Genomic DNA, 11,488 nt, shown 5'->3' with positions numbered 1-11,488 from the left:
GGTTTATTAGGGTTTACTAGGGTTTATGAGGGTTTATTAGGGTTTACTAGGGTTTAGTAAGGTTTATGAGGGTTTATTAGGGTTTATTAGGGTTTATTAGGGTTTACTAGGGTTTACTAGGGTTTATTAGGGTTTATTAGGGTTTAGGGTTTGCGTATATTGCAGGTATTGGAGTTAGTTGAAGAGGAGCAGTTGTTTGAGGTAGAGGGAATTGAAGAAGATTGTGTATTGTCTCTGTTTAGAGGTTTCTCAGCCCCTGTGAAGGTGTCTCCTTTTTATAATGATGAGGAGACAGCGTTCTTAATGTCTTATGATACGGATGCCTTCAGTCGGTGGGAGGCATCGCACTGTCTCTCTACTAAAGTATTATTAAATAGAATTAATTCTCTTATTCAGAGTAATCTTGATGTAAACAAACTCGAGCAATTACCCCAGCTGTATACAGATGCTTTCATTAAAACATTACAAGATAAAGAATGCGGCCTCTCTATCAAAGTACGCAACCTGTCTCCTTTTAATTGTCTCTCACTGTCTCCTTTTAATTCTTTCTCTCTCTCTATCTCTCTCTGTCTCTCTCTCTCTCTCTCTCTCTCTCTCTCTCTATCTCTATCTCTCTCTCTCTCTCTCTGCTTTGAATTGTCTGTCTCCTTTTTTATTGTCTGTCTCCTTTTAATTGTCTGTCTCCTCCTATTTGTCTGTCTCTTTTCTCTCTGTTTATCTGTCTCCTTTGTCGCTTTTTGTTTGTCTCTTTTAGCTGTCTCCTTTTAACTGTCTCCTTTTAACTGTCTCCTTTTAGCTGTCTTCTTTTAGCTGTCTCCTTTTAGCTGTCTCCTGTTTGTTTCTGTCTGTCTTTTCTTCCTCTGTCTCTTATTTAACTCTTTTAATGCTGTTATCTCTTATCTATTTTGTCTGTCTCTTTATATTTAACTTACATTATCTTCTATTTTCTTCATTGTCTATTTAATGCTGATGGTTTAATCTGCTGTCTCCTCTATATCTGGTTATACACCCCACACCCCACACGAGAGAGACAGAGACACTGCTGCTGTTTAACGAACTGTCTCCTTTTCAGGCTCTGACTCTTCAACTTCCTTCTAGGGAGGCTCTGTCTCAAGAGTTAAAAGAGATAGATCCAGATAAAAGAGATAGATCCAGATGCAGTAAACATAGCTGTACGTACAGTGCGAGAAGAGTTATATAATGCATTTCATAAAGAGATGCTTGAGCTGTATAGGCAGCTAACGCTTCCAGAAGGAGAAGAGGAGACACTTGATGCTGCACATGTTGCTAGAAGGAGACTGCGTAATACGATTCTTCGTCTCCTTGCTGCACCAGGAGACGCAGCAGCAGCAGAGTTTGTCTTTAAACAATTTACTAGCAGCAAATGTATGACGGATAAATATGCTGCTCTTCTTGCTCTAGCAGATATGCAGCAACCCCAGAGAGAGAAGGCCTTCCAGATGTTCTTCGAAGATGCTGCAGGTACGCTGCTGTTGCTGCTGCTGCTGCTGCTGCTGCTGCTGCTGCTGTTGCTGCTGCTGCTGCTGTTGCTGCTGCTGCTGCTGTTGGTGGCGTTGTTGTTTTGTTTTTGTTGCTGCTGCTGCTCTGGTTGCTGCTGCTGGGCTTGGGGGGCTTTTGCTGCTGTTGCTGCTGCATGCTTTTCTATTGAAATAAATAAAATTAAAATAAGCAGACAAGAAAAGAGTTTATAAAACTCAATGAGGCAGTGCTGCTCCACGCTTTATTCATAGTATTATTAATATTAATAATAATATTAATAATATTAATATTAATAATATTAATAATATTACTATTTATCTTATTAATATTAATAATATTAATGAAGAGACAGCGAGAAGGTGTTTACTTCTCTCTGTAAAGGAGACAAAGTGCTGCTTCTCGGTTTAATTGTATAAATTGTTAAATAAAAAGGAGACAGTAAAGAATGTGCTTGATATATAAACAAGGAGACACTAAGAATGAGTATATATATAGATGTATATATATATATATATGCATATATATATCGAGGCGGTGAAGAATGTGTATGATATGTAAATAAAAAGGAGACACTAAGAATATGTATATGAATAAAAAGGAGACAGTAAAGAATATGTATATATGATTATATACATATATATATATATAGAGGAGACAGTAAAGAACGTGTATATGAATGAAAAGGAGACAGATTGCTGCTTGAAGATAAGGAAATGAGTATGTTTATGTAATGATATTCTCAGGAGACCCTCTATTAATAGATAAATACTTTAGAGCTCAAGCAGCATCAGACCTCCCAGACCAAGTAGAAAGAGTTTTGTCTCTTCAGCAGCATGATGCTTTCACCTTTAAAAACCCTAATCGTCTCCGTTCACTCTTCACTGCTTTTGTTTATAATCGGCCGCACTTTCATAGAAAAGATGCGAAGGGATATCAAGTCGTCGCAGATGCTGTGCTGAAGGTAATATATATATATATATATATATATATATGTATATATATATATATATGTGTATGTATATAAAGAAGTCGCTGTCTTTATCTGTCTCTAATTCAAGTGTCTCTTCTTTGTCTGTCTCTAATTCAAGTGTCTCTCCTTTGTCTGTCTCTTCTTCAAGCTTGTCTTCACTATCTGTCTCTTCCTCAGCTGTCTCTTCTTTAGCTGCTGTCTCTTCTTTAGCTGTCTCTTCTTTAATTGTCTCTGCTTTTAATTGTCTCTGCTTTAGTTGACTTCTCTCTGGTTTTAGCTGTCTCCTTCTCTACACTTTGTCTGTGTCTCCTGCTGTCTCCTCCTCAAGTGTCTCCTCTCCCCTTCTGATGTCTTCTCTGTCTCTCTTTCCTACACTGTCTAATTTGCTCTTTTAGGGTTTAGGGTTTAAGGTTTTAAGAACTTATATCCTTGCACCTGCTTGTGCTGCTGCTGCTGCTGCTGCTGCTGCTGCTGCTGCTTGTGCTGCTGCTGCTGTTGCTGTTGCTGCTGGGGTCTACAGGTGGATTCGTTTAACCCGCAGGCAGCAGCGCGTTTAGCTGGGGCTTTCTTACCTTGGCAGCGATATGATAAACATAGACAGCAGCAAATGAAAGAGCAGCTAATAAGAATTAGAGACACCCCAGGGCTGTCTCCGGATACACTTGAGATTGTGCAGAGGGCCCTTAAACCAGCAGAAGAAGCAGAAACAAAAAAAGATTAGTTAATTCATGTCTCCTTATCAATTCATTCAAGCCTAGCTAGCTAGCTAGCTAGCTAGCTAGCCAGCCAGCTAGCTAGCTATATAGCTAGCTTGCTATATAGTTAGGCTTTTGAATCAACTGGCTGCAGCAGAAGCAAATTAGTCTGTCTCCTTGAGCTTCTGCCTCTCTGTGCCTCCCTAATAAACTGTCTCCTCCTCCCTCAACTGTCTCCTCAGTAACTCGCAAGGACTGGGGGCCCCCAAAGGGCCCCATTAAGAGGGGCCCCCTTATTAAGAAGGGCCCCCATATTAACAGGGGCCCCCTTAATAAGAGGGGCCCCCACATTAACAGGGGCCCCCACACTAACAGGGGCCCCCACACTAACAGGGGCCCCCTTGATAAGAGGGGCCCCCATATTAACAGGGGCCCCTTTAATTAAGACGAATAAAAAGAAAACGCAGAGGAGACAGACAGAGACAAACTTTCGCATTGCATAATGTGAATGCTAGCGGGGACAGTGTTGTAAAGTATGATATATATATATATTATATATATATTTATTATTTATTAGTATAGGGATGCATGCATAAGTAGTTGTAGATACACTGACAAATAGATGAGTGGTTTGGCTGTAGTAGATGTTTACTCTTATGTAGTCAACGCAATTGTATATATATTTATACAGATATATATATATATATACATATAGATATAGATAAAGATATATGTACATATAGATACAATATATATACATATATATGTTTATTCTATTTGTTTATCTATGAAAGGGGCGACAGGGACGAATGCACTTCTACAGGTAATCAGTATTATTATTATTTATTATTATTATTTTTATTATATATATATATATATTCATATATACATATACATCTGTGAATATAATATATATATATATGTATATATATATATATATATATGCCTCTATCTGTTTGCTTGAGGAGACGAAAGGAGACAAATTACGCAAATGCAAAATGCAAGCAAAAAGAGTTGCCCTTCAACTCTAAAAGTTGAAGGGCTCTTAAACCCTCAGGGGGCCCCAACTAACTCCTTTGTCTCTAGCTAGCCAGCTAGATAGCTAGCTAGTTAGATACCCACCTGGCTAGCTAGCTAGCTAGCTAGCTAGCCAACTAGCTAGTTAGCTAGATACTGAGGTAGCCAGCTAGCTAGATAGCTAGATGGTCAGCTAGCTAGCTAGCCAGATAGTGAGCTAGCTAGCTAGCTCGCTATCTGGCTAGCTAGCTTGCCAGTAGGCGGGAGAGAAGAAAGAGGAGACAGGCGTTGTTTAGAGGCGGAGATAACTACAAGGAGACACTTCCTTGTATATTAAATACTTTGACGAGATCTGCGCTGTATCGACCTGTGAAACAAACAAACAAACTCAAAAGGAGACAGCAGCAAACTGTAAAAGGAGACAGCAGCAAATAGTAGAAGGAGACAGCAGCAGATAGTGAAAGGAGACAGGGGACAACAGAAGGAGACAATATGCATAGACTGCGGTATATAAAGAGACAGCAGCACATGCAAGGAGACAGTCAAAGCAAGCACTCACTGTATATACACATATATATAAGCATATATATATATATAAAGAGACAGCAAGCCATGCACGGAGACAGACGAAATAATATATGTAAGACAGACAGGTACATGAAGAGACAGCAACGAAAATAGAGAGACAGGAAGTAAGATAAAGAGACAGTTATTCTTTGAAGAGACAACAGCATGATACAACATAAATAATATGCATAATAATATGCATATATATATAATATATATATCTGCATTAGGGGGTTTAAAGAGACAGAAAGAGACAGATAATTTAAACCAAGTGTCTCCTCAGCCTACGCTGCACTTCGCCCTGAATTTCACAGTGCGGGGTAATAAAAAAAAATTGTGTCTGCTTCCGCATTTGAAGAGCAATCTCAAGCAGCATCGTGAAGCTGCAGCAGCAACAGCAGCAGCAGCAACAGCAGCAGCAGCAGCAGCAACAGCAGCAGCAACAGCAGCAGCAACAGCAGCAGCAAAAGCAGTAAAAGTAGCAGCATATATCTACATATATATATACATATATATTATTTATTATTAATATTTTATGTTATGTTTATTCAGTACAAATCCCCGCATAGCCATACATAAATATATAAATAAATATAAATATAAATAAACATATAAATAAATATATAAATAAATATACAGATACACCTCAAACAAATGTACATACATACTGTCAGTATATATCGATTACATGCGTATATACATATATATATATATATATACATATATATAGACTGATATATAGAGACAGATATATATGTATATAGAGACGCATATATATGTATATACATACAGACAGATAGACAGATATTGACAGATATATAGAAAGACAGATATACATGCATAGTTGCATAGATAGATAAACACAAACATACATATATATATATATATATATATATAGATGTATAGATAGATAAACATACAGATATAGACAGATATATAAATATAACATATATATATATTTATATTTATTTATATATTGATTTAAATTTATATTTATGAAGATGTTATTACTTTTTGATTCTGTTTTGTTCGTCCATGAAGACATCCAGCTCATCATAAATATGTATAGGAGATTTGCTACGTTTAGCAAGAGCAGCAAGAAAAGCCAGTTGAATAATACTTTTTTCGCCTCCGGATAAAGATATAATATCTTTATTTATATATTCTTTATTTCTCTCTTTTGTCTGAATGCTTAAAATGCCTTTTTGATGATTAAACACTAAATACCCTCGATGAGGTAAAGAAGACTCTAGTACAGTCCGAAAGTCTCTGCGTGTCTGCAACATAAATAAACAAATATATAAATATATAAATATAAATTATTTATAATAATAATAATAATAAATATTATTATTATTATTATTATTAGAGAGACGAAAAGGAGACAGAGCAAAAGGAGACAGAAGAAGAAGAAGAGACAGCAAAAGGAGACAGAGCAAAGGGGGACAGAAGAAGAAGAGACAGCAAAAAGAGACAGAAGAAGAAGAAGAGACACCAAAAGGAGAAGAAGAAGAAGAAGAAGAAGAAGAAGAAGAAGAAGAAGAGACAGCAAAAGGAGACAGAAGATAACCTGTTTAGAAGAGACTTCAACAGCCTGAAGGAGCTTCTGTGCTCGGATATTCGCGTTTGTCTCTGCGAGTTTAAGAGCTTTCAATGGCATAGCTATTTGCTGCTCTTGCTGCAGCAGCAAACGTGAAGAGGCTTCCAGCTCAGCAGACACCTGCTGAGGAGACAAACAGCAGCAGATAATGCACAACAAACAGCAGCAAACGGGTAGAGAAAAGAAAAAAAAACACAGGAGGAGACAGATAAAAAGACAGACAAGGAGACAGACAAAGAGACAGACAAACAGACAGACAAACAGACAGAGAGAAGAAAGGCAAGGAGAAGAAGAAGAGACAGAGAAAAGACAGAGAAGGAGACAGAGTTAGCGAGGAGACAGAGAGGAGACAGGTCAGGAGACAGATAAGAGACATATAAGAGACAGAGACAGAAAGGAGACAGATAAGAAGACAGACAAGGAGACAGAGAAAGAGACAGAGAAAGAGACAGAGAAAGAGACAGACAGGAGACAAGGGCAGGAGACACAAAGAGAGACAACATATTTTAAAAGGAGACACAGGAGAGGAAGAGCAGCGACAAAAAAAGAAGAGGGCAGAGACAGCAGAGTTATAACAACGAACTAAGCAAAACGGAGACAAAGAGAATGTCTGTGAGACAGCAGGGCTTAGGGTTTAGGTCTTAGGGTTTAGGGTTTAGGGTTTAGGGTTTAGGGTTTACTTCAGGGTCGCGAGTTTCTCGCTGCAGTACTTCGATTTCAATTGCCAGCGAATTGAGGCGCTGCTCCGCTTCCTGCAATCAGCAACACCATCAGGTAAGCCAAACACTGTCTCCTAGCTAGCTACTAGCTAGCTACTAGCTAGCTGCTAGCTAGCTGCTAGTTAGCTACTGGCTAGCTACTTACTGGTGGCTAGCTGGTGGCTAGCTGGTGGCTAGTTTGTAGCTAGCTGGTGGGTAGCTGGTGGGTAGCTGGTGGCTAGCTGGTAGCTAGCTGGTGGCTAGCTAGTAGCTAGCTAGTAGCTAGCTGGTGGCTAGCTAGCTGGTAATGTGCGATAGGGGTAGACGAACGGCTGGGGATATGGATGGCAGCTGTTCGTGCTGCGGAAGCTCGGAGCAGAGGGACCTGAGGTGCTGCAGCAACGCATGCACTTAGAGACAAAGGAGACAGTTAGTAGAGACAGAGGAGACAGTTAGAGGCAGCTAGTTAGAGACAAAGGAGACAGTTAGTAGAGATAAAGGAGACAGTTAGAGGCAAAGGAGACAGTTGAAGACAGTTAGTGACAAAGGAGACAGTTAGAGACAAAGGAGACAGGTAGAGACAATTAGTTAGAGACAAAGGAGACAGTCAGAGATAGTTAGTTAGCTACAGAGGAGACAGTTGGAGACCGTCAGGTAGAGACAAAGGAGACAGCTAGTTAGAGGCAAAGGAGACAACAGAGGAGACAGTAAGAGACAAAGGAGACAGTTAGAGCCAAAAGAGACAGCAGCAACTGTCTCCTTTATTTCTATTTGCATGCATAAAGCCCTACCTCTAGTTGAGACCTCAGGGCCTCTAAACTCTGTCTCTTCTCCTGCAGCAGCAGCTGACGAGAAGCAGCAGCAGCAGCAGCAGCTGTCTCCTCCGCCTTCTGCTGCTCTACCCTCTCCTCAGCAGCACGAAGCGCAGCAGCAGCAGATTCTGCTGCCTGAAGACAAAGGAGACACAAAATGGAGACAGAAGAGAGAGAGACATAAACAAGCGACAAATATAAAAAAATATATTTATAGTTATATAATAAGTATAAATATATTTATTTGCTTCCGACCGCCACTACAAACAAAACAGAAAAATTGCAGCAGCAGCAGCAGCAGCAGAAGCAATACCACCACCAACTCCAGCTGCAGCAACAGCAGCAAAAGCTGCTGCTGCTGCTGCAGCTAACGCCACAGTAGCAGCGCATCCAGCAGCGGCAACAACAACAACAAAAACAGCAGCAGGGGCAGCAGCAGGGCCAGCATCAGCAGCAGCAGCTGCTGCTGCAGCACAAGCAAAGCACCAGCACCAGCAGCTGCTGCAGCAGCAGCTGCTGCAGCAGCACGAGTTACCGCTTACTGCAGCAGCATCCGCCAGTTGTTGGTTGCTATCGCTGATTTGCTGCTGCGTCGTCTCAAGCGTTTGCTGCAGGTTAGAGACAGCAGCAAGTGTCTCCTCAAGCCGCTGCTGCAGCACCTCCTGCTGTCTCCTTTCTGTGTCTCTCTCGCTTTCTTTTGCTTCGAGTTTTTCACGCAAGGCCTTCAACTGCTCCTGCGCAGCAAACCCTAAACCCTAAACCCTAAACCCTAAATAACAGCATCCTCCTCTTCATCGCTTAGCGCTAAACCCTAAACCCTAAACCCTAAACCCCAATAAAAAGTATATGTGAGACGCAACCCCTGCGACCCGAGAGGCGACAAGAATCCCAGGGTACCGTTTAGGGTTTAGGGTTTAGGGTTTAGGGTTTACGTTGTTGAAGAGAGTGTTTGATTGGCTTCTGAAGTTTGCAGCAGCAACTCGTGCATCGTCTCTGCTGTCTCTCGCCAGAGACACTGCCGCCTGCTGCTGCGTCTCCTTCTCTTCACATCTCTGGGAGGAGACAGAGAGGAGACAGATAAATATATTAATTAGTAGAGACAGACAAAAGACAGATAAACATACTAAATACAGAGAGAGACAGGCAGCAGACAGCTAAGCATAGTAAATACAGAGAGAGGAGACAGATAAATAACAGATAAATATATTAAATAGTAGGGACAGGCAACAGACAGATAAATAAATTAAATAGAGAGGGGAGACAGATAAATAAATTAGATAGAGAGGAGACAGATAAATAAATTAAATAGAGAGAGAGGCGATATAAATAAATTAAATAAATTAAATAGGAGACAGGAGACAGAGAGAGAAAGGAGACAGGCCGTAGAGACAATGACGAGGAGACAGTTTGCTTACGCGGAGCTCCTCAGCTGCTGCTGCCTCTGCTTCTCGTGCAGCAGCAGCAGCAGCAGCAGCTTCTTCAAGTTTTTTCTTTGCTGCTGCTTCTTTTTTTTGTTTTTGCTGCAGCGCTCTCTCCTCCGCCCTCCACTCTTGCTGCAGTTGTCTCTCTAATAATTTTAATGCTTCTTCAGGCCCGGCTTCTTCTGTCTTCTTATTAGCATTATCTCTTCCTTGAGCAGCAGCAGCAGCAGCAGCAGCACTATCACCTGCTGCTGCTGCTGCTGCTGCTGTTGCTGCTGCTGCTGCTGCGTCGCTACCCAGAGACATCACCCTTACCAGGCCCCTAGCTCTCACCCGCCCCCCTTCTTTTGCTGCAGGCAGACCCTCTGTCCCTCTTCCCTGTCTCCTCAAGTGTACGAAGTCCCTCCACCCATATCCTTCTCGTAGCCCTCTCAACCATACACCGCGGGGGCCCCCAGAGGGGCCCCCAGCAGGGGGGCCCCCAGAGGGGCCCCCATAAGGGCCCCCAGGGGGCCCCTGCAGCAGAGACCGCAGCTGATGACCGTCTTCAGCTATAGCAACGCGCTCTATAGAAGCTACGTCCACTAGGAAATGCACTCCAACCTAATAACAGCAGCAGCAGCAGCAGCAGCAGCAGCACCAGCATGTGAAGTAGCAGATGCAGCAGGTAGATCTGATGAAATTGGTGCTGCTGCGGGAGGAAGTGCAGCAGCAACAGCATGTATGAAAGCCGCACCTTGTGACGGCAGCAGCAGCAGCAGCAGCAGCAGCAGCGCGACTGCCAGCAGCAGCCGTAACAGCAGACGCAGGTCTGGCATCTACAGCAGCATGCAGCAGCATCATCATCATCACCAGCAGCAACAGCAGCTGCAGCAGCAGCAGTTTGAAGTATGCCTCACCACGGGCATGCGGTTGCGTGTGTCGCTGCGTCTGTTGGTTTGCTGCACTACTGTCTCTGCTGTCTCTGCTGTCTCTGCTGTCTCTACTGTCTCTTCCTTCAGGAGGGCCTTATAGAGTGTACATACACCTGGAGGGATACCCAGAGCAGCATCAGTGAGGCGTGGGGCGTAGGGCTGGCAGCCATAGCTAACAGCAGCAACGCGGGGGGCCCATCGGTGCTGCTGCAGCAGCTGCAGCAGCAGCTGCTGCTCCGATATGGAGCTAACCAGAAAGGTTGATGCGTGAGGCTTTAGGTGCTCTTCAAGGATTGCTGCTGCTGCTGCTGCTGGAACTCCTGCTGCTGCGCATGCAGCGCTGTCTACACACAACAGCTCCCCAAGGGGCCCCACAGGGGCCCTACTGAATTGCTGCTGCTGCACCAGCCTCCGTATAGCAGCAAATAAACCCGCAGTATCTGGGGGGCCCCCCTGCCACCTCGGGTGTATGTACAGCTGAACGCGGGTCTGGAGTGATGCATGCACCTGCTGCAGCTGCTGCAGCTGCTGCTGCTGCTGCTGCTGTTGCGGAGATGTTCCAGGCGCTGCTGAAGCCTCACGGGCTGCTGCTGCTGCTGTTTCTCTCGCCGCTGCTTCTGCTGCTGCTGCTGCAGCCTGCTGCTGCGCCTTCTGCTCGCGAGCGAAGGAGCTACGCAGGGCCTGGCGTCGCTCTTCTTGCTGCTGCTGCAGCTGCTGCAGCAGCTTTTGCTGCTGCTGCTGCTCCCAGCTAGTTTGTCTTGCATGATGTTGTGCTGCTTGTAGACGTAACTCAGCATCTGTACATACACCACGGGCCTTGGCGGCTGCTCTTTGTGCTGCTGCTGAGGCTTGCTGCAGCTGCTGCAGCTTTGCTTCTGCTGTAGCAAGTGCTGCTGCTGCTGCTTCTGCTGCTGCTTCCTTCTCGGCTAACTGAGACGCCTCCGCCTCAGAAGGAGACACAGGCCCCTTCAGTGTCTGCGGAGACACCCCACAAGGAGACACCCCACAAGGAGACACCCCACAAGGAGACAGAAGAATAGAACGAAACGAAGAGACAGATAAATACAAACAAACAGGGACAACATCACATTGTGCGCAACAGAGATAGGAAGACTGCTGCTGCTGCTTCTGCTGCTACTGCTTCTGCTGCTACTGCTCCTGCTGCTGTTACTGCTTCTGCTGCTGCTACTGCTCCTGCTGCTGCTACTGCTCCTGCTGGTGATACTGCAGCAGCAGCTGCTGCTACTACTTCTGCTACTACTACTACTACTACTACAACTGCTGCTGCTGCTGG

At 43.6% G+C, this 11,488-nt stretch overlaps 2 protein-coding genes across 2 annotated transcripts in view; one reads left to right on the top strand and one right to left on the bottom strand.

The window, feature by feature from the left end:
* Positions 1 to 1,217: 1,217 nt before the first annotated feature.
* Positions 1,218 to 3,191, top strand: EAH_00039810 (hypothetical protein, conserved; the record flags this gene model as incomplete). The annotated part of the gene is made up of 3 exons (XM_013395324.1): positions 1,218 to 1,482; positions 2,244 to 2,461; positions 2,991 to 3,191. 3 exons carry the CDS (start codon positions 1,218 to 1,220, stop codon positions 3,189 to 3,191), a joined length of 684 nt encoding a protein of 227 aa, XP_013250778.1.
* Positions 3,192 to 7,814: 4,623 nt separating this feature from the next.
* EAH_00039800 (chromosome segregation protein, putative) overlaps positions 7,815 to 11,488 on the bottom strand; it is a gene marked incomplete at both ends in the record, with an annotated part of 7,838 nt that continues 4,164 nt past the window's right edge. The window contains 4 exons of the mRNA XM_013395323.1: positions 7,815 to 7,994; positions 8,402 to 8,593; positions 9,275 to 9,883; positions 10,180 to 11,169. Of these exons, the coding sequence (XP_013250777.1) occupies positions 7,815 to 7,994; positions 8,402 to 8,593; positions 9,275 to 9,883; positions 10,180 to 11,169 (1,971 nt within the window). The remainder of the gene's footprint in view (positions 7,995 to 8,401; positions 8,594 to 9,274; positions 9,884 to 10,179; positions 11,170 to 11,488) is intronic.

Source organism: Eimeria acervulina, genomic scaffold (assembly GCF_000499425.1).
Source record: "Eimeria acervulina Houghton genomic scaffold, Eah_scaff473, whole genome shotgun sequence".
NCBI lineage: Eukaryota > Apicomplexa > Conoidasida > Eucoccidiorida > Eimeriidae > Eimeria > Eimeria acervulina.
Note: the sequence above shows the minus strand (reverse complement) of the source record. Positions and strands in the feature narration are given on the sequence as shown.